Here is a 24,566-nt window from a genome sequence, read left to right on the forward strand (position 1 = left end):
AATACATATGATACTCTAAAAAATCGTGCCCCAGGCAGTCCTCTTATTTTATATTGAGAAATATTTGATACACCACCATAGGCAAAACTACATAGTGATATCTTTCTTCTTGAAATCGTGAAAAAGCTAGCTTGGAGTTTTAATCCCGAAAACTGATCGAAATGACGTCGTATTCTCGAATTTATACCTATCTATTACGAAAGATTCCGATTTTGTACATGTATGTTACTGCCAAGCCCAAGTGAGACAAATTTCTGAATTGGCCGAGAGTTTTGGATAAAGTCCGATTTTCAGACATGATTTGAGGTTTGGCTGATATATTCGCAAAGTGGCTGGAGATCCCTGGCCAAAGTTCGATGTATTGATGTAAGACGGCCCGGTAGGTGCCAAATCCATTTTTTAAATAGACACTGGCGTATAGTAGCTGTATTGGATTAGCTCCATGTGACAAGAGAAGAGAAATTTGAGGGAGAAACTATTTTTTAATAATGTAAACATATAGGTAGTTTTTTTTCTGTCAAATTTTGAAGAAAAAAAATGATTTCAGCGTCGGTTTGATGGGTTGCCATAGCTAACGTGGAAACAAATACGCCAAATTGGCGATTACCCCGAATCAGATCTTTTGTTATTGGACTTCGACCAGGGATCTTCGGCCACCTCCTGAACTGGCTGGCCAAAGACTGACATTCGGACATTGGCCGGGTCAACTGACAACGAAATTGGCCAATTCGCGAACTAGGCTTTGGCAGTGTAGCATATATACTGTAATAAAACGGTGTATGGTTAGTTCAGTTGCACAGAATGTTAAAGCTTGGGGGGGGGGGGGAAAGGCATATATTATTTATTGCTTTGATTTTGGGTTTTTTGGCATGTGAAATAAAAACACTTGGCTACACCGATTTATCCGTATACGCGTAACCCCTTCCCTTATAAGAGGTTTTGCTATTACGCTCTTTATAGACATGTGCTCATATGTATGGTTACTTCTTGATAAGCGTATGTAAAAAAAAAAGTGTTGCAGCCGAAGTTGAAAACATTGATTGCAGATTCAGTAGCAAAATGTGTTTTCTTCATTTCCCTTTATAAGTAGGCATATAAGTTACTGTTGCATTCTTCACCGTTATATGTTCACCGTTAGTTATATGTTGTTTGTGTGCGTTATATCAACATATCTAGCAGTTTTATCAATTTTTTTCATTAACTTTAAGCGGCATTGACGAGATATATCGCCTGTTCAAAAGCCTGTTATTTTAGCACTGATAAGCCCTGATATTATGTAAAGTTGGTTTCTCAATGGCGTTGAGCGCTTTTTCTTATACCCCTTAGTTTGCACCTGCTAAAAATTGGAAGAAACCTATTTCATTAAAAGGGACATGACATTTTAAAGAGGGTTTAGTGATTTCTGTTGTTCCGCTTACAGGGTTAATTTACATTTTCTTACGTCTCTCACTATTTCAGAGTTTTGAATTTCACCGCTAATTGATCTGCGAGTATTTTCATCTTGTATCAATCAATTTTTCACATCTATACATGACTTTTCCAGCTGTCAATATATCTATACATCCGAAAATTTTATGAATAGATGTGACTTTAAAGTAAATAATCACCACTCTCTCATATCAGCATGATAGTTTTGCAATCGTTTTTATCACCTTGATGTGTCAGCTTTTCCTTATAATTTCTCTTCTATAATCAGTCTTTTCTAGATTTTAAGTAAAATTTACGTATTTTTGCAGTATGATTTTTAAATAAATGAGGAAGTTATAGGCTACTGTATAGCAATTCAGTGTTGAGACTATTTGAATCTATACAAGTCTGTATAGTATTCTTGAGAAAATTTCAGACTTCGAAAATTAACATGAACATAGCAAGGTCCACAGAAATTAAGTATAGCTCAGCAATATCATTTTATAGTTACAATGCAATCACTATCCTCTCGAAGTGAACCGACTGTGTGAAGCATAACAATTTCCCGGCCATGTTATTGTAACCAGGAAGTTCGCAGCACTCAGGTTTGTGTACAGAAACCGGAGTAATCCAGGATAATCTCTCGCGATCCGTAGTCCTCATTGCGGTGTATTTGTATAGCTATTTAACTAACCGCATAGTAAGCTTAACGTGTGGCGCTAAATCCACTCTGAAGGGAGTGAGTTTCCTACGGAAAGCTAATTCTGATATATAAACGGTTTGGTTTCTCTCTGTGGTGATCGGTTTACCTCGATGATCGCTAGGGCAAATGCAAATGCATCAGCTCGGGTCTGGAAGTGTCTTCTTCACTTGTGACTGGAGAGATTACTTATTTTCCTTTTTTTTTTTGCAAAAAAGTGTCACTATTGACACGTATTTTGCTTGCTTAAAATGTTAAATGTTTTGGAACAAAAAACCGTATTTTATATATATTCGTAGGCATACACAAAAATATGAAAATGTTTACTTTCTTAATACAGAAGTGTCTTGATGACTCGAGGCTTGAAAGTTCGAGGTTCCGGATAATCCGAGAATTCATGGAATTTTTCTCAAAATTCCTTCTCAAAACTTCACTCTTTCGGTTTTTTGCCAAGAATGCGTTTTGTTTCATTTTCTCTACGAATGTCGGTAATTTTAATTTGAAGAGGACTTTTTGCCAATGACTGAAGGGGTCTTGATGCCCAGTCTGGGGGTCTTTGGTGGGCCTCTAGGCAAGACTTTTTCACGGATATTCGTACTATAGTAAATTTATAGTGTAAAAAAAAAAACATATTTTCATATCGGCTCTCCATGACTGGAGTCCCTATTAACCTCCGTTATAAAAAGAGGACAGATGGCCCTAATCTAATGAATTAAGCCCGTGAATCAAGAACTAAAAGGGTAAGAGCAAAATGAATACGTAGGTCCGAAAAAAATTAGAACGTTCTCATCCGATAAGAGCAAGTTCCAACCAAGCCAGGGATGAACTTAGTATTTTCATAATTTTTTACTACACACTATATACCAACGGTTCTCAACCTTTGGAATCCTGCAGCCCATTTGATTTCTCTTTTGCGAGTGAAAAGCCGGATAATACACACGACTAATGAGCAGCAAATGGAGAAAAATGAAACAGTAAATCACTCACGGCTTGGTTTGACTGATGGCAGGGGCCCGGTATCGGGCATTTTTCGAGAAACACTGGTATAGAAGACCAAAACATAATTTTCTAATCGTTTATATTCGAGTAATGAATATTCAATCGGACCCCTAAGATCACCAATTTATGGGGGTCTCATACCTTTAAACATGGTCAAAAAATCTCGAAAACTATAGGCTACTCTATTAGAGTATAACACACACACACACACATACATTAGAATATTATTTATCTTTATTTTATTTTAAATTTGGTGCACATATTTTCGATTGTATATTTTATGCTGACAACGTTTTACATATCTTTAGTACTTTTTTGTTTTTGCAAATTTTAAACCACTAAGAAAAAGAAATGCATTGTTAACACATTGCACGTATAATAAAATAGCATGACATCAGTACCGCCTTAACGCATGGACCCACCCAGGCATGGCCCAGGGGCCTCAAGTGCAGAGGGAGAAGCGGTCCGGTGGTTAAGAAATACTACTATATACGATATGGTACATATTTAGCATAAAGTAATTATATATATAGAATATATATATATGTGTGTGTGGAGGTATGTATATATAATACTTCCTCCATCCTCCTGAAAGTTGTTTTCAATTGTTTTTCGGATAATCCGAGTTTCCGGTAAGTTGAGGTAGTCTCGGCCCCGTTCACCTCGAATTACCGAGACTTTACTGTAAACAAATACTTAAACTAGTCAATAATGTACTTTATAAAGTCACAGAACTGACGATATCAGTCGTATTTGGTCGATGAACGATTGATCTATTCAGAAATCATGGATATCGTCTTGGGGAGAGGACATAGAATATTTAAACTCCACATTAGTTTAAATCTTCCATTGTTTTTGTTTCTTTTGGGGCTTTTGAATGACTTGATGAGACTTGGACTTTTTTTGGGTCCAATTCTAATCGGAGCACTGATGCCATGAAAAGACTCGATCTCTAAACCAGATGAACTAAAAACATGTGCACGATCATTCAGCTGTCAGGCTTTACTGACGCTCTGCTTGACGTCGAAAATGGTGTTTCATTTATAGGCCATGCTCCCAAAACATACCTCTCGTGCTAAAACATTTGCTTTTTTTGATTTCCCACGAAAAGAATAGACGAACGAACCAAGAAAATTATCACATTTGATGAATTTACACGTGAAAATCAATTATCCCAACTTAACACTCGATGGTCAAATTTCATAGCCAAAAAATTCTTGTACCGTATTCCCTCACATTAACCGGCATGCAGTAAAATTCGGGGACACAAGCTTTTTAAATGTTGGTCTGTTCCCGGCATGCCGGGAAAAGTGAACGCTTCACTTTTCCATGGCGCTAAATGGAACAGTAATAAATTACTTTGAAATGCACCAATGGTGCTATAGAGTCAGTGTCGCTCGGTTGTCACCATCACCACGGTTACTATAAAAGAATATTTGGTTTTTCTACTTCCTGAAATTTATTCAGGTAAGGTGTTTATATTAATTATTGGAAATGTGTCCAATAATTCTAAACTAAGCAAAATATACAAGTATCGAATTTTATTTTACTGAGCTCATTTTTTAGCCAGCGATTCTTCCAATTACGTGGGACGATATTTTTTTTTCAAAGATGGTGTCAGGAAATGTGGACCAGTATAATAAGTACATACAGGCGGGACCGGTCCTAGCCTCCTAGCCACCCTTTGAATACGTCTGTCTGAAAGAGTTTTCTTTCTTCACGTCTATTACCCTAATGCAGTGGTTCCCAAAGTGTGGGTTGTGACCCCTATCGGGAGCGGGTCACATTGATGATTTAGGGCACTAGTTCTCGTACTTTTGCCGACCGTAGCTCTCTTGTCGCAAGAACGTTTATCCGCGCTCCCTAGAATTGTCTAAGAAAGAGCCACGTCAAAGCACTAAATAGGCAATCATTAATGTCAACAGCTCGCCACGACATCCTTAACAAAGGTTCGCGATGCTCGTAGGACCCACAGTGCACACTTTGAGAAACACTGGTCTAATCCCATTGAAAAGACAGAAAATAAACAACTCAAAAATTTAAGGTGTTCTTTGTCAGAGACAAACTCGGCACTAATATGGTGCCGTCTTTTCTGGTGATATTTTGAGCTGTCGAATTACAATAGAGGAATAAGTTTGGTCACAGGGTCACAACCGGGGGGGAGGAGGGGAGGAGCAGGCAGGACTGGTGCAACGGGCACTGTCCCAGAGGGAGCGCAAATTTCAAACTCTCCTTCAAATCACACCCTTTAAACTCTCCTTCAAATCACACCCTTTAAACTCTCCTTCAAATCACAAGGGGGCTCCGAAATGCGTGCTTGCATTAGAATTTGGTAGTTACTCTGAGTCGGGTCAAAACAAGAAAAATATAATATTTTCGAAGCATCGCGAAGATCGCTGCAGAAAAATGACATAAGACTAGTAGCTTTTCATGGCACCTTGTTTGCAAGAAGAGGAGTCCGTTACACATACAGACACAGACGATTCCGATAACAGACTTCAAACTTTCCTCACCGCGGCTTCCTTGCCCTAGTCAACGTTGACCATGGCTTCCTATAATAGTCTAATAAAGAACCAGCGTTTGCCAATACGCATCTAGACGCTACGAAATTAAATTTTACTCATCCAAATTTGATTGAAGAGTTCCTCCTTCAAATTTTAGGTTTTTCTTTTAATAGAGTTATTTCTGTTTTTCTTTTAAACAAAAAGTCCCTCTTTTCACAAAACTACCGCTTAAAATTTTAGAGAGGAGTGAAATTATTCTTCAAAATTATTTTATTGGATAAATGGAATAGCTTACCCTCAGGGGTAGTAAATTGTAACACAACTTATACGTTTAGAAAGAAATGCGGTAAACATGTTGGGGTAAATCGAGAAACTATCCATACTTATGATACCATATAATATTTTATCATGTATATATAGCTTTTAATTTTTATGATTGCATTTGTAATTGGGTTGCTGTATTTTTGAAATATATGACACCCATGTTTGTCACGGGCATCTTTTTCTCAGCCACTTCGTTGGGCATTTTGCCTGTTGGGGCCTTGTATTTGTATTTGTATAACTCTGCAGTACAGTATTAAGTAACATGTAAGAAACATCGTTGAACTGGAGCTCCTGCTGCCACCTATCGCATAAAAACACAATTGTTATAATTCTTCGATAAAAATTGGTGACCGGTTTTTGATTGATGCGCCGCACAAAAAAATATAGTGTGATATTAAATATTTAGGAGAGAGAAATATATATAATATTAGTTTAGTTATCAAGTTTGCTTCGAAATTTTGACAGTTGTTGTTTGTGTGTTGTAAAATAACGTTAGTAGAGTAAAATGTAGCCATCCTAGGCTTTTTGAAATTGTAATCGAAAAAATGTCGACTCGAAACAGGTGTATTCTGGTTTTTCTTTTCGATTACCGTTGGAAAAATCTTGATAAAAAGAGTGAAAAAAGATCCTCTACAAAAAAAGAAAAGGAACCTAATATTTTTTAGAAACCAGCTTCTGTAGAGATCTGATCTCATTATTTATGCGATTTTGGACCCCAAAAGATGGATGCAACTGGAAAAAATTTAGTCCTTCCTATCTGTAGAGACCTAAAGAGAGCGGCACTTTTGGAACTACGGGAAAGGAGGGGTATTGAGATAGATGAATTGAATAGCAAAAGAGTTCGATTAGCATTTCAAAATTATTCTATTTTTTTTACCCACTTACGCTTTCCCCGTCAAAACAATTTAGATTTGCACAAATCTGCAAGAAAGAAAACACCGTCATAACAAATCTGACATAAAAATACCGCCCCGTAAATATTTCGCCGTAGCAACCGCCTCATGCCTACTTTATCGCGCGCCAACTCCGGTCATATATCGTCACACATACGGCAATTTTCAACCATGGGAGTTGGGAGGGAAATGAAGGCGCCATCTATCAGTGGTCTCCCCAGGCTCATGCCTGGTGCCGGCTCTGCGTACAGGTATAAACACATAATTCCCCTTGCCGCATTTCACTGGTGAAATGTTGATCCTAGAGCAGGGCTGGAAGTGGAAGGGGGGGGGGGTGACGGGGGACAATAGCCTCGGGCGGCAAAAATCTTAGTTACGGTCCTGTCTTAGAGGCATACTTCTCCACGTCATTTGGATACTTTTTCTAATTAGAAGTATGCCTCTATTATCGGATCAACGGTCCGTATTAGTAAAATCCGGAACGGGGGAAGTATGGATTCAATTCGTATATTATCACCCTGTATATTATCTGAGTTACACTGAAATATCTCTGCAAGATGAGAAGTTTAGTAGGGTAGAAGAGAAAAGATCTAGGGAAATAATGTGTAGGCCTATCCTATTTTCTGTGGGCCCATCTTGACATTTTTAGGGCAGAGAAGGACGATTGTATATGTGTGCATTTATGGCTCTTTTAAACAGACTATGACACCACTACATCATCAACTACAAAAACGAACTATGAATTTTTCATCGTCATAGACTCATTAAATATTTTTGTCGATCAGTTTGAAATAGTTATCTCAATTTTGAACCCTCCTATTCCATATTACCCGACTATTCCATATTACTTACCTAAAAACTATTTTTTTTTATATTATGTAACATATTTATTTTTAAATACGCTACACTTTTCAAAGCACAGACAAGATCCCAATATTTTTTATATACAAATGCAGGTTTCTATCATGTTTTAAATTGCAGTAATCGAAAAAAGAAAAACGGCATTCCATATTACCCGCGCACTTACTATACAATTAAAAATCATTATAACAAAATTTTGAAAAATAAATTTCAAAAATGTTTGTTTTTTTTTCAAAATATAATGAATGAATGGGAGATGTTTACATTCGTTTTGTGTGTATAGTAATCTTTCTGGAATGGTTGTTCAGGGTCACATACTTCAGGTTCACGTTCCTTTAGAAAATTTCAAAGAACGAACGGAAGGGCATCAACCTAATGGTTTTTAGTGTGTAACTAACAATTAACGAACTTAAGTCCACGCGCCGAACCGGAACCATCGGCGCTGACCAATAATCTCTCTTTATAAATAAGCACAATTTTTTCTCTTTCCACCAATCAGAAGAGAATATTTTGTGTATGGTGATGTAAGAGTCGTGCGATTAAAGGCTTAGCTAGGCAGCGCGTACCTCGTTAGTGAAATTACTTCCGCTTAGGAGGTTTACTGAGCCTGAGAAGCAATGACAGAGATTAGCGCCGAATATTTCAAGTAAATACTTACTACTGGTCACGCCTTACAACTGGGTATATATATACACACACACATCCATGCTGCATAATTTTTTTTATACTTTTATTTTTTTAGTAAATAAAATATTTTTTCCCCTTTCGTTTCTAAATGACTGAAGAAGATGGCGATGCATCGTCCTGAGAAAAAGTAATTAAAAAAAAATTTTTTATAAATAAAATCTGTTTGAAATACAGGGCCCCCGATTCTAAATTCATGAGACAAACTTTAAGAGATGGTATAAGACACCTAAATAATCGGGCGCGGTAGCCCAGGTCGGTAAGATACTCGCCTAATGTAGCAAGGAATGTTTAGAGGTGTCGCGAGCTCGATACCCGGTTCGGCCTTGTCAGAAAACTTTCCTGACACAGGGTTATACAACAGAAATGGCGACGTGACCACAGAAAAGGGTTGCTATCGTAGGGAGTCCTACGTCAAGGGGTTTACGCGCCAACCTCTCGATGAGTATAAAAAAAGGCTGCCGTTCGGAATCGCCAATAAATTGTAGGTCCCGGTCTAATTAGCCCTCGTGTGCAAAAAATGAGCGTGGTGTGACAAAAATGGTCAAATAATGACCTAAATAATCACTTTTGATCATAGAATGTGCGGTTGAATCGCAATATCAAAGGCGGTAGAGCAAGGGTTCTCAACCTTTAGGAGAGGACGTTCCACTTTATTGATTTGAAAACTCGCACGGGAAACTTCATTGGTTTAAAAACGTGGGCCGCTCAGTTGATCTATAAATGTGACGTAGGGCACTCAATTACTCTGGAACTGTGCCACCGGGCGCTCAATTACTCTGGAACTGTGCCACAAATTCCTTAACCCATTTTTGACTGACGTTGCGTTTGTGAAACACTTTGTTTAAAAATTTTTTTCAATTAATTTTTATTCAAATTTTTGTATGAAATTAACGTTTTTGGAAATTAAAAAGTTCATTGAGTGACATGGTATTTTTAAAATTTGTTTACAAAAAAATTTAATTTATTGCTTTTCAAAAATGAAATTTTTGGAAATTTTATCTTGATTGCCGATCTGGAATATTTTTTCCCCATGGCCATGAACAGAAATAAATTAAATTTTTTTAAAATGTAAAAAAATATTTTTTCTCATTTTTTTGTCACATGATGCATGAGGTTTTCCGATATCATAATCACTAATTATTTTAATTAATTAAGTTAATTTACATCAATTACAAAATTTATTAATTGTAAATTTACTTAAATTACAAAGAAAAACATGCTCTAAATTAATATCCAATCCGGGCCTTGCCCAGGTAGGCCCATGCCTTAAGACGGCACTGGGCCTATGGCATTCACCCGGAAAGTGAAAGGACGTGGATTCGATTCCCCGCAAAAGGCAGTTGAATTTTCTCTTTCCAAAAAAAAAATTCATCTTCGCAACAGCCAGTTGTTAAAAAAACCTTCGCATGGTAGCGGAGAGTGACGCCATCCTTGCACAAGAGGTTGTTTTTATAGAACGCACAATAGCACTTCATCAAAAACAAACATCATATTTTCCGACTGATTTGCAGCGAAATGTGCTACCAACCATTCGAGGGTGCATATGCACCTTAGGATTGAATTGGAATTCGTTTTTATTGGAGCTAGGACCATCAAGGTTACGTTGCGCCAAACAATGATCAAGTGGTATAGTGACTTGTGGTAGAGAATTTGCATTAACCGGATTGTGCTCCATGAAAAGTCCTTTCACATTACAATAAACTACTCGGCACCATCGAATGGCTGATTGCACTTATTGCAAAAAATCCGTCAGAAAAACGAACCGTCCGAACTTCAGCGTTCGAAATTTTGCCTTTTTTTTTTTGTAACTTGCCAAGAGGTTGGTGTGCCCCCTCGGTGTGGGACTTCCGGGGCGGCGAAATTTAGGGGGGAGTAGTTTGAGGTGGGAACAAAGAACACCGTAATAAAATTATCGAATTTTTAAGGGGGGGGGGGAGGATTTCCAAAGCAAGTTTGCAGTAAAAATCCTCGAATTTTTAAGGGGGGGGGGAGGATTTCCAAAGCAAGTTTGCAGTAAAAATCCTCGAATTTTAAGCAACAAGTTTAATGCTAGTTCCACGATATGAAATGTGAAACTTGCATTTACTGGATTTTTGCTCCTTACTTTTTTTTAAAAGGATGTCGAACATGCAGTAGCCTACAGCCGGCCTGCTTAAATGCGAGTCCGTGTTTAGGATACAGTTAGTGCAGGCACCCGTCTGACATCAGCATTAAAGAAACACGTGAGAACAAGTAATCCGAAACACCTAATTGCACACCATTCAACTTTTTACCTTGTCAGAAGCTTGTCACAATTTTCATGATATCAGCTTCAGTTAATGGTTCATGATATCGTCCACCAATTTTCTAAATCGTAATTTTGAAAAAAAAATAACAACTTAAATACAGTAGCCTATATCACGCATACTCACAAGTAGCCTATTCTGTGAGTGTGAAAGGGTTTCCAATTAAAATTGATACAGTAGATACAATACGCGCTACCCTGTGTAAGGTCTTATCATCACTAAAAGTACACAAAAACCACTTTAAGTATAGTATTTTATAAGATCTTACCAATTTGAGTGCGTAGCACCTTTTGAGTAAGCCTACACCTTCAAATATCTTGATAATTAACGTTTACATTAACTTTATTGAAGGGAATTTTAATAAAAAGAATTGGTACAAAAAATGTTTTCGTCGTCGACTGAAATAAATTTCTCAATCTAATGGTCGATCGTGGTAATATAGGCTATTATATTGCGATGAATATTCCTCGTTATGAGAACGCATTGAATGCTATTTAAGCATTTCATTAACAACGACGCTGTGTATAGGCCTATGCTTTTAGCAACGCGACTTCGAATTGCTCGTCACTCGCAGATACGTGCAAAATATCATCAAAGGGTAAATGAAGGAAACAACATTCGGTCGAAAATATGATCTCACAAGTCAACAGGCTGCAAGAGAGATAGATAACGTGATGTCATAATATTTGTCTGAACGCGAATTCCAACAGAAAGTGCAGCTGTCTGTGAATAGGGTTTACGTAGCACTCGGGATTAACGTCGTTTGCAGCTATTAATCCACTTTCGACAACTCTTCGATTTCGGAATCAGTTCTTCTCTTTCCCCTCATTTTCACCTTCCTTTCTCTCGTCAGTATGGTTGAGAATGATTTTGGCAGCAACTGCGTGGGGAAACGAGTTAATCCTTGAAAAGCAGCACGAGATCATACATCCCTTAAGTCAACAGTGCTATTTCTCTCACCCTTACCTCGCTACATCTCGTGAAAATCAAACATGTCATGTATCGAATCAACGATAGTACCCTTGGCTCTTCGAGAATCGTCTCTCCAGATGTATACTACCCAAAACAATAATTACGTACGTCCGTACAATTTTTTTTGCATTTCCAATAACAAAGCTTTTAAAATTTTAGTCTCACATTCCTCGTTGCTAAAAAAAAATATTCTCAAATTAATCTTGAAAAAAAAATTGCTTTTTTTCTTTACATTCAAATCATTTTTTTTTAAACCAGATAATGCTAAAAATGCTATTTTTATTTTTTGTGTTACCTGATTCAATCATTACACTTTGTAATAATGCAATTAATTATATAGCTGAATTAATATTCCATCTTCAGGTTTACATGGATGACTACTTTATGCAGTTTTACTATAATTTTCGTCTTCTTCAATATTTTAGGTTTCGTAATTTCCAGCTATGCTGATAGCGGATTGTGAAGAAAATGGCGGTATACGTAAGATATTTTTACAAACATTTGTCTCGCATAGTAGGCTAATGAAATATTTACATACGAGCCACTGGTTATCGTTCAAACTAAAATATTAATTCGACAGTTCTGTACGATCATATTGTAATATTAAAAAAAAAAATCCAATGATTAAAAAATAATTTCAAATATGAGCATTTTTTTTCTTCTTTTTGCATTGATGGTAATAATTGAGTAACAATTGGTATTTAGATAATGTATTCGGTTATAATTTCTTTCAATATAATTTATAGAATAGTGTTCTATAAAAGCCATAACAGAAAACTAAGTGAATACGTCAGAATTAAAAAGAGCTAAATACTGTAGTAAAAACATTGGGCATATCGTCAGCTTGTTACTTCTCTTTCCCCTCGAAATTCAACTTGTTATTTCGTCTCTTCTCTCATCTTTTTCTCTTTTTTTAGTACCGCTTAGTGGCGAAAAGCGCAAACTGTCTCACTAAACAGCACAAAGTTGCTGCTCTGCGGTGAAGTCCAAATATGGGCACTTTACGGACGAGGATTACAAGCTTCTTATAAGAATTAATACTTTGTAAGAAGCCCATTTATATTTTCAAGTAAATGGTCTTCGTTTTTAATTTGATAAGAGGATTTCTCTTTCTTGACTTCTATTTTCCATTTCCTCTCTTTCCCTCGCGCGCGCGAACAATAATAATTATTTTTTGCTCTTTGCAAAACCAGATTCATTTACGCAGATATTACTCTTTCTTGTTCGTTCTTTCGTAATTCCTCGTGTCACTAATACTACGACTACCACCACCACCACTCATCATCATGCAATTCATCATCATCATCAAGTTTGCCGCATCATGTATATAAAATTTATTTTAAAAAACAACATATATATATATGTGTGTGTGTGTGTGTGTGTGTGAGTGCGTGTATATTAAGATGCTCCTTTCTTTCTTTCTATATTTTTCATTTTTTGTTCATATTTTCGCAAATACCATTAGAATACTTTGACAGAACGACCGAGAAACAATTACAGCGAAAATGCACTAAGAGCATCCAGATGGAAAAGGAAAGGGAAGAAATGGAGAAGAAGGAGATTTTTATTTCATTTTATTTTTATTTTTAATAGAAAAAAAACGAAGAAAAATGAAAATGGAGAAAGAGGAAAAAAAAAGGTATAAACTTGAAATAAGAAACTGTCTCGCAGTGGAATTGATTTAAACATTAAAGAGCTTAGAATTTAGTCCCGAATTTGATGTTAAAGAGATCAGAAGTTAGTTCTGACGCAAATTTCCTCAACTATGCTAGAAATAAGACCATCATGCCTTCCAGCTCGTAGAGATTTCAAGCTATAAGTGCTTCTGATCATCCTTTTGCAAGTTGAAACCAACCTTCCTTTCTTGATACTCTTAACAGGCATAAAATATTTGCTTTCTTTAATTTTTATTCTTATTTTTTTTCTGACTCGGTATGCATTTTTCACACTTTTTTCTTTTGAACTTATTCTCTTTTATTGAATTTCCAAGGAAAAAGTGAAAAGCCAATAAAACATTAAAAACAATTTTTTTTCAAGAAAGTTCTATTTCAATTCAAATTAGTATTCATTCACAGTAAGAAAAATCCTGCTTTCTTTTCCTCATCTTTCGATGTAAGTTGCATCTGTTTCCATGTGCCGGAATTTATTTATTTCATTATGTATATTTTTATTAGACTTTCAGAACGAGGATTGAAAATGAAATTTTGATTAAAACAATCATCTTAATGTAAATTTCAAGAAAATGAATTTCAAGGTCAATAGTTAAGAATGTCTGATTCAAATATGAATACCGGACTTGATCGTGAGTGAGAGCAATATAGTTCCTTGACCTTCAAATTACTCAACGTGAAGATAATTTTTTTTGTTTTGTTATAGATAGGAAAAACAAAATAGAAAGTTAAAGAAGAAAAAAATAACTGTGAGATATTTGTTCGTGAGAGTGAATTTTTTTAAAGAACCAAATGAACGAACACATTTACTTTTGACCTCCCGTTGGAAAATTACTCGACCTCATCGTGCGCTAAAACTTTACGCTGTCAACAAAAGTTCAAGATTGGGCGAAAGTTTGTTCAGGGAATTTTTCTGCTGAGATACAAATAATTTCTTTACGGAAGAAGAACTCGAATGAGAGAGAAACGGAGAATGTGGACGAAAACCGAACAAAAATAAAATAAATAAATAAATGGAACTTTTCTCCATCTTTTTTATTTTTGCTTTGTTTTTATTTTTTTTCTATGTGTGCCTGTTATTTTTTCTCTCCCGCTCTTGTCTTTTCACGAACTTATTATTAAGGAAGAAGCGTGGCGCTGTCAGTTTTAGGCGGTTGTTTTTGCAATATTTTCTTTCTTCAACCTTCTTGCCTATCACCTTCACTTCCCCCTCCTTCCCCCATCTACCCTTTTCCACGTTGTTCCGCTGTAAGTGCTTGCTCCTTTTCCCCTTCCAATGAGAAAGCCGAATTTCAAACCGAGGCTCGGGATTCGCCGTGTGACGTTATACACGCCCCCTACCGGCTACGTACACGCCGAGGGTGTAGGACTAGAGGGAAAAGCTTTAGCCACGCCCCTTCAATCGAGACACACCCAATAGTGACCCGCGCGAGTCATCTGGGCCAGAACCGTGCCCAGAACGATCCGGATTCTCGGTGGCCGTGGATCACGGCACTGAAATCGCATTCCTTGTGAGAAAAATATAAGAAAAGTAAAAATATATATAGTAGTAATTTTTAAGTGTCGTCTACTTTCAAGTTTGGACTCACACACCTGCTTGACAGGTGTCTGAAGGCCGTCGTATTATGATAGCGTTCGTGGAAAAACTCTGCCGTTTGATTTCCAAGGCAGTTTAGAAATCTTAGGAAGAGAGGATTTGTTGTCATCACATAGGAAGTAGCACGTGAGTCTGAGCACGTCTGTTTTGTTTGAAGTTAACTGTACCGCTATATCTGTGTAATTCAGTGGTTTCCCTGTAATGTTATTGACTGCATATTACTGACATTAACGGAAAGAACGAGTTTAGCCTGCACCTGAGAGCGAAACTGACGAACAACTTTGAAGAGCAATTGACTGACAAGCCTAAAACGACAACAGTGTCGTCTCAACAGTGTCACAGCCGAAGCGTGAGTTGTTCTCAGGTATCTTCACCTTATCAGTGCGAACTGGCCGTAAAACTGTGGCCCAATTTTGAAGACGTTCCAAGCCGGGGGGGCGGCGGGGATAACTTTGGCCCCGCGCTCACCGGCTTCCTTTCGTACAGGGGTGGCGGTCCTCAACTGTGCGGGAGCCCACCGACTTCGGTCGGGGCGGTGGCCGCTTTTCAACAATCCGGCTCATCGTGTGCTCCTTTCTCCTCCGGCCAAACAGCACCGACGTCCGGCATGGCATACCTGAAGTCTTCGCCATATTCCGTCAACGGCATAGGTCTTCCGTCGCCTGGTGTCGATCTCCTCCACCCCTCCGTCGGATACCCTGGTAAGCCGCTTACACTACTTCTTCTTCTTCCACATCTTTGGAATCTTCCCGAACTCTTCCTTAACCCCCCCCCCCACTTTTCACAGTAGCACCATCGTCATTTTTTAATCCTTTTTTATTTTATTTCTCCCTCTTTTTCTAAGGAAGAGGGGGGCCCTGGGACCTTGAGCCGTCCAGCTGAAAGAATTGGGCCGGCTTAACATCTCCACGCAGGGTCTGTCGCCTTAGCTTTACTCACGCACGCACACCATCCTCAAAATGTGTGTTTCGGTTCTCGTTTCTGAAGAGTTGGGGGGGAGGGGGGTGACCGTGCGCACACACGTTACCCACACATACACTCACACGAAATACGTGCTTCGTAATAAAGCCGATTACTGCGGCGGGTTTGACGGATGTTATGAGCTTAGTGTAGAAGAATAATTGTGTCGGCTAGTAATCTATATCTAATACTTTTAGGCAATAAAAGCTAGGAATTAGGGTAAACAGTATGAATTGAGACAGACTAATCCGAGATTTTCGACGTTTTTTTTTTTCCTTTTCTTCTTTTTGGCAGTTAGTCTCCTCTCGCCTCTGAGGAGTGTTAATGCCGCCGAACATATTCATCTCACTGATTCGTTTGATCCGCTTTATCCTTAAGATCATTGATAAGCGTTCAGACCTCTCATGAATATAGGGTCTCTTTACTTATTTAATAAAAACTTATATAAAAGGAAGTCAACATTCTCTCTCTAACACTCCAGCACAATACAGTTGGCTGCCGATGGTGAGGCATCTTTCAGTGATCACGTTTATTCTCAGTTAAGATGTCAGTGAATCGATGTACCGTATCTGTTCAGTTTTGTGACACGTGGTAGTAGTTGGAGGGAATAAGATGGCGTGCGCAATTTTTTTAGATCATTATATTCTTTTCTACGTACGTGGATACCTTTCTGACTTCATAATTTAAGGGTGTTACCGCTTTGAGATGCAAGTGCAGTGGGAAAATAGTGTGGATATAACTGAGGTAATTACTTTGTTTTTAATTTGCCTTGATCGAAATCTATTCTGCTCAGATGCGATGAAACAGGCAATTTCCTTCACGTAAAATTCGAAAATAATAGATTCTGTCAGATTTTTTTTCCCCATTCGGTTGAATAGACCTATGGGTTGAGCATGGTATGTTGACAATTAACTGATAATTTACTTCCATTTTCAAATAATTCGCCCGAAACAAAACTTCCCAGTAACTACTGGAATGTATAATTCCATATGCATACATTAAGCATGATTGTCATTATCTTATGCGTTGGAATTTATGCAATATTACACTTTTTAATACTTACGTTTCAAATTTACAATTTATCTACAGCGTAGCGTGCATTTCGTCGTGGAAAAGTTCCGTGTTTATTACTGTGAAAATTCATGTATAGGCCTACTATCATATACCGAGAGCTTATTAATGCGGGATCTCAAGTTTGAATTGTGGCTTCAAACACCATCAATCAGGACTCAATCCTGGTACTCGTTGAACTAAACTCATGTCGTCCACAATCAGTGGGTTAATAAGTATCTAGCTTGGTGGGAATAAATCTTATACTTTTAAATTTTTAGACTATAAATTTATTAGAAAATCACAATGAGGTTCCCACTAAATGTCTTTTCCTGGGGCCCTCAGAAACTTCTGGTCATGCCACCCCAGCACAAGAATGTAGGATCATGACTAGAACTATTCGTTTTATTCCAATGAATTTTGTTCGGAACTCTCAATATAACGAGAAACTATAAAAAAATGTTGGATGGAAAGTGAAAAAGAAAACCGGTAGAAATATAAGACGGGTGGAAAAGAAGCAGATTTCTCGGGAGAAAATATCGCACTGAAATTTTTATAGTAACTTTAATTTCTTTAATAATAAATATCATTCATTTGACGTAGAGATAATTTGTAAACATAGTAAATGAAGGATTAACTTCGACTAAAATTGCAAAGTTACGCTGTATGCAAATTATTTTCCCGAATTCTATATTCTTCAATCAATTTCATTTGGAATCCTTGAATAAAGAAGCTTAAGAAAATGCTGATTACTTTAAATATCATGGCACAAAAATATTTTAAAAGTTTAGATTTAAAGAAAAAGTAATGAAACTGAATCGATGTATTTTGTTGTTTGGTAATATGCAGAAGCTACTTTTTTATCAGAAAAATTAGTGAAATATAGGCCTACTGTATTCAAAAATATGGTACATTTTGATTTCACGTAGCCAATTGCCACGCGTAAGATGGATTTTCGAAATGAGTCCATAAACGGATTCATTTTAGAGGTGAATAGAGAAGAATTAATATGCCAGTTTCTGTGAAAACTCTTTTTTTCCATAGTTTTTCTGGTTTTATATTTTAATGAAGAGAAAAGGAGATCAGCTTTTCATAGTGCTGAAGATATCAGCTCCACGTAGTTTTTTCAGCTGCCGTCATAAGCTTTTGGTGAAGAAACACTGATTGTTTAAGAACGGCATTCCGCAATCTTTGATCTTTTGACTTTTATAACGCCCATTCGTGTCTCATTCTTCGCACCTTATGAAAGAACAACTACCGTTCAACGATATACCGTAAATCATAAAATTCTACTTCTGTGCTTCGACCGGCTGTGATAATACCGAACTCGATACGATATTTATCAAAGAAGTATATCTTCGTTTTATTTTTCCTGCTTCGGGTAATAAACATTTTCTGTATAGGAAATGGACTCTCATCTATACGATATTTAACGATTCTTCGAAATTGCGCACGCGTGTGTGTACCGTCTCATGCTCGCAAAATCTACAAATGCATTTGCTAGATTTACTTCTCGATGATTTCGAATAAGGAAAAATTTCAAGGAACATATCTTTTTTTATCTCAACTAAGAAATTTTTTTTATTTGTTCTAACTTAATGAGAAAAAAAAATGTCTTCATAAAAAAATACGGATATACAAAGACGTTTTCCTATATCTGTATTATTCAATAATGAGGTCCCCTCAAAATTTAGATAAAACTCAGTTTCATTTATTAACAACACAATCTATAGAAATTTCTATTTACAAGGTTTTCCAGTTGATGAAAAAATAACACGTTTATTAGTTTCATTTATTCAAGCTTTTATACAACGGTATTAAGATCCTTGCGATAGTGTATTTTCGCATATTTTTATGGTGCATTTCAATTTGATGTGTTTTTAATTTGCCACATGTAATAAGAATTGTAAAATGAGTTCATAAGTGTAATTTTATTAATTGTAGAAGTACGTGTGACTGTAGAAGAGAGAGAAGTAAAATGTGCTGAGACACTATCGTAACTTAATTAGTGGGGCTATTCTATGTTTATAGAAAAGTTCCGAAATTTTTAGTTTTTGCGTAGGATGAACTTGATTTAAAGTAGATAAAGATGAGTTTATATGGTTGCAAAACGAGAAATTAGTTTTCTAACTAGACAATTACCCGAATATAGGGGTGCAAATGGTGAAATATGGCAAATCTGAAACTAAGAATTTGGTTGTAAAATGTTTATATTTAAATATTTATCTAATTATTGAAGTTATTAAAATAATTTTCTAGTTGTTAAAGTTATATATTCAAATATTTTTCTAATTAATAAAGTTATTTATATAGGTATATACAAATTTTGTTTCACGTAGAAACATTTTAAATATTTATATTTCAATTTTAAGTTTATTAGAGCCAGATAGATGCAGTTTAATTTTATCTGAGTGGATTAAAATTTCTGCTGCATATCAATGGAGCGTTCATTAAATTTTTCTGAAAAATACCAACGACTCAAACAAAAATCCACGTGTTAATGTAATTCATCGAAGAATGAGAATGCTCGCGGCTTAATAGGTTATCATTGACTAATATCACCCACCCAAATCAGATTCATGTCGGTGTCGTTGGTTTCACAGTATAGGGCCACTCATCATCGATCAACCCATCTAGCCTCTTTTAGCTTACACGTGTCATCGTTCCCCTAGCTTCCGTTAGATCTCTATTCGATTTTCGCGGTCATTTTCGGGAAAGGCTCTCGAATATTCAATGCTGTACCCTGCACCATATCATACCAACAGCTGAAGCAGTTTTTTAGTAAGCGGAATCAGTGACTGGTATATAGACCTATATCATGCCTCATCGAAAAAAAATGCCACGTTTCAGTAGCGCTCAAAAGTCTTTTGACAAATGCAATAATACTTGTAGCACCAGCTTATTTGCATACACTACCTTGACTTTGGCATGTGTAAAGCAGAAGGAAGATATTTATCGACAACTGTAGCTGAAATTTGTTTGTTTTTGGGTTAGTGAGCTTTTAATGTCTAATTTTTGTTTTTGGACGGATCGAAAGTGTTTTGGCAAATGCAATTTAATCAAATGTAGAAGTAATTGTTACGCATTTTTTATAAATTTATGGTAGGCTTATGAAGAATACACATCAAATACTGTAAAACGTAAGAAATATTCGGTTCATTTTTTCAAGAAAGCGTAATTAAGGCTTTTTAAGGAAACGGTGAAGTGAAGCTCAAGTGATAAGCGATTTTGGTATTTCAAGACAGTTGAAAAGTGTGTGGAATCATGTTAAATATGCTCGAGAATATGTAAAAAGTAATTTTCTTTAGTACGAAACAAAGAAAACAAACAGATACAATCGATAAAACAGTCAAAGATAGATCCTCTAAAATTCACTAGGCAATAAAACTGAAGAATTTAATTCGAAACATGGACAGATTGTGAGTGTATCACTTGTAAAACGTCGCCTGAACATTATGGAGTTGTTTGGTGGTAAGCCAAGCAAAAACCATGGCCCTCACAAGGGTGGAGCCGAGGAGGCTCCAGCCCTGAGGTCTGGGACGATTCTCATGACTTTTTTGTTTTTTCACGCTATAAATTGACTGCAGAGGGGCCCGTGAAAAGTCTGGTCTGGGGGCCCGCCAAAGGTCCCAGCCAGTGACCATCTCCCCAGCATAGCCAAACCCACACGGGTAAAGTTCTAATATCTCGGACAGGACAGAGCTCTGAACTTGTCTGATCTGACAGCCTAGGGGCCCTGCTTCAGAATGTGCGGCCATGCAAAAAATCTTTCGTTAGTACAAGAATTATTAAGGTACTATAGGTTATTGCTGTTAAACATGAAGGCGTTAGTGTTATCGTATGGGAAGGCTTCCTTTGCTCAAGGTTTCTATCCTTTATACCTTCTGAGAAACAATAGGGACTGCTTTTGTTACAAGAATTGCATTCAATAACCACATGTTGTTCTTTACTACGTGACACATGTCACTATTATCGATATTTCAGCATGTCACGTCAATGACCGCAAATATAACTCAAAATTTGTTGGACATTATTTGAAAAGCAACAAAGGGAGAGTTTTACGGGTGATCAAGTACGAGTCCTGACTTAAATCCTATCAAGCATTTGTGTGTTGAATAGACGAGTCAAAGCCAGAAATTATCTGAAATCAATGGGTTTTTTTTGAAAAAAAAAGGGAAAAAATACCCACTGACCGTAGTTCAAACTTATTGTGAGCCCATGCCAAATACATACGTGGCAAGTAGTTTTTCGATCTAAATTACTTTCAACAAAGTATTGACTTGCTCATTGAATGACTGATTTGATTATTAAATAGTTGTTTGCTTTTTTTTGTTCGTTTCTATCAAAAGACTTACGACCCAACATAAAAGTAAATTAATTTTTTTCAGATTTTCAAAAATTTAGATGCTCAATTCTTTACTAATAAGACTCAATGTTTGTGTATCATTAGATAGATTTCATTGAAAAATTCAAATACAAATTTTGTAGACAAATTTATTTCGTCAAAATACTTTTTTTTGTGAGCGTTACTAATTATTATATTCTAGTACGTGCAAAATTTCTTGTACTATAATCTACAATTAAGATTTTTTTTATATTTAACTGAACTTTGGCTTATAATGCTATTGAAATGCGTTCTATAATTTGCAAGTGAAGATTCTTACTTCTCACGACGACAAAACAAGGTGGTTGGAATATTCACGAACAACTGTTTGCACAATGTTTTTTGTTCATTGCATGTTTTCTTCCTTTACTCGAAAATAAAGAAATCCGCTTTTCTTCTAAAGCCATAGCAAAGCCTTTCATCGTTAGCAATTTAATGCTTTACAGTATATTCTATTGACAAAGAGAAAAAAAAAATCCAGCAAAATATGTTTTTTGGAATTAGTGGTCTACATAATGATCTCGTTCTTTATATCTTAGTACCCTATTAACGTTAAGTGCAGTATGAGATAAAGGGTAATTATACAGTTTTATAGATTAAGACCTAATCTCAACCGTTCATCTAGGATTAAGATAACAATTTGTTGATGAAGTCTCTTGAAGGGAAAAATACTAGCTTTCTAGAAACTTCACTAAGGATTCAGGCTGCTAGTTTACGACAATTTCAAGGCTAAAAGAAATTGATGTAGTACAATTAATTCGCAAGTCAAATATTGGGATTATTCCAGAATTTTTAAAAATTAATAAAGAATTGAAGCCTACTTTTAAACAATTGATGGACACGATAGACCTTTATTTCGTTTTTATGCCATATACGTAGGAGTATACAAAATATTTTCTTATAAATAGTAATAAAATATATAGACCTACCTCACAATTATTTATTGTACAGGGAATTCATTCAATTAATAAACTCGACTATCATGGCTGCAAAAGTCTTTTAAACATTATATGAATTGTTATTTTAAAAAGTAGTGGGACATATTTTATACACTAAGACAACGACGTTAAAAAAACATAAATTTTTAAATCATATTTCTCTTCCTATAATATAAATTATATAGAACGTAGCCACCAGCGTAGTCGGAAAAATATGAAGGGTCCGCGTTTTTCTTTTCCTACTAAACATATAGTCGCCATCAGGTTCATGTATCTGTGAGATACGTGAACATGCTGCGTCCGAGTATTACAAGCACCTACTCTTTTAACAATGTTTTGAGATAAGACTGAGGAGGAAAGCGAATTTCAACAATGATTGATTCAATTTCGTCAAGCGCACACCTTGAAACAATTGCTCAAAGGCGACCGGCGCCTCAGCTTCTCCACGTTAGATATTTTATCTGATCTTGTATCTGTAACGGATGCCAAGCGACTTCACTGATGAAGGAATGACATGTTAGTTGGCCTTCAACGTAGGCCATGTTCTTTGTCGTCCGTCTCATCAGCTACAAGATCCTGATCGTCATGTGATTGTGATCTTGGCGAAAAACTATCATCCATCAGCTCCTTAGAGATTGAAATTTCCGATAGCAAATGTACTAGACCTAGTGAATGAGCTGGTTCATTTTAAAGTTAATATCGCCGGTACTGTACGGAAACTGGCCAGTTATAACAGGACTGTGTTTTTTACGGCGAGTTTTCAAAGCGGGTCTCACTGTCATGTTTCTCAACTCTCTCGTAGATATTAAATAGATACAGGTCTTATGTAGATAGGTATAACGATACACGAAGTTACTGACTAATAAGTTAAATACAGGAAAGAAAATTATTTGATGTTGAAATTTGAAATTATTTTTGAGGTTGTCTTTGCGATATCTGTATGTACCTGCAGATATATGTAAGCTTACTTGTAATAACTCTAATAACTCCTATTATAATTCTCTAAACATCTAATTATTTGCGTATCAGCAAAATCGAGACATGATTATGAGGAAACGATTAATTACATACTTCTTTAATTCCACAAAAATGTTGAAATCCCAGTAGAATGTAGCTAAAAGTAATTATCTGATTAAATCGACATAAAATATATATAATGATTTATACGAAAACGCTAAATAACTAAAGTATATATATTTCTTGACTATGTCAACCACCATAGATTTTTATCATTAACGTCACAAATTTCAAACGTAAGCTCAAAATAATTAGCATTCCGAGATGCACTTAAGGAACTGATTTCGATTCTTAATGACTATTTAGCTTCATTAAAACTATAAGAAAAAGTTCTAATGACTTTAATAACGCTATTTATTCCACGAATTGGAAAGCTTCCGAATAATGACATAGTTTTGATTTTAAATTAGCATAATAATCGTACACGGGCAGTCTTAAATAAAAAAAAAATTAGCATAACATAATTGTACTTAAAATCCTTTCTCGTGCGCAATCCTCGCATCAAAGAGTAATATAAACTTTTTTTTCCTTTAATATATTCATATTCTCTCCGTTGTTTTTCCATTTACATAAATACGCAAATATTCCATCCCTAATCGTATGTTAAAAGCTTAACCTCAAACGAATGCGTATAAGCTAATGTGACGCGAAACTCCCGCCAAGTAATAAAAATTCTTTGACGTCTGTATGTGTGTGACGCTTTCAAAAGGAGAGAAGAACACACAAGAGCGTTAATGGTTGATTTTTAAGGTTATAAAAACGCCACTCCATTTGTTGGCGACAGAGAGAGAGAAGAAACACTCACTCTCACATTCACTCTTATTCTTCTTCTTTGGGAAATTTTGATTGAAATTTTCTTCTGTAAGAGCTACAGAATCTTTTTCGAGATTCTAATTATTTCTTCGCTATTTCGAGTCATTTCTCTTTGAGATCTACCTTCTTTTCAAAACATCCACGTACATACGGTATTTGTGTGTATTTATAATTTTAATTTTCAGTTTCGTTTCGCTGATGTTGTGCAAAAGTATCTCGTAGGGACAGAGGGGGATTAGGGCTACGCGTAGGATGCATACCCGTGATGTTGAATTCTCCCGATGCTGCCAAGTCGGTATTTCCGAGCATGGGCGTCGTCATCGCCCGTACGTTTCGTGTTGTTGTGTACCGATGCACGTCTATTCTCGTCAGCCGCCGCAACGAGTCGTTGATGCCGATCGGCTACTTTCGTCTCTTTCGTCGATCGCTTCCCACACCGCATGTGAGGAAACGTGCCGTGCCGAACGGCGTATTGGCCGCGTACATCAGACCTCATCGGGCTTCT

At 36.4% G+C, this 24,566-nt stretch overlaps 1 protein-coding gene across 4 annotated transcripts in view; it reads left to right on the top strand.

Moving 5' to 3' along the window:
* The window catches only part of LOC149079961 (homeobox protein OTX2-like), a 121,114-nt gene that overhangs the window by 36,826 nt on the left and 59,722 nt on the right, over positions 1-24,566 (top strand). For 2 of the 4 annotated variants that reach the window (XM_089238872.1, XM_089238874.1), the window contains exon 2: positions 12,058-12,112. In XM_089238872.1, the coding sequence (XP_089094998.1) occupies positions 12,076-12,112 (37 nt within the window). In that variant the 5' untranslated portion in view covers positions 12,058-12,075. Of the gene's footprint in view, positions 1-12,057; positions 12,113-14,756; positions 15,601-24,566 lie in introns of those variants that run through there. The other 2 variants (XM_089238870.1, XM_089238873.1) reach the window with 2 other exon arrangements.

This window comes from Pholcus phalangioides, unplaced genomic scaffold, assembly GCF_987345545.1.
Source record: "Pholcus phalangioides strain wild (caught in Gottingen) unplaced genomic scaffold, Ppha-v1.0 ptg000011l_1, whole genome shotgun sequence".
Taxonomy (NCBI): Eukaryota; Metazoa; Arthropoda; class Arachnida; order Araneae; family Pholcidae; genus Pholcus; species Pholcus phalangioides.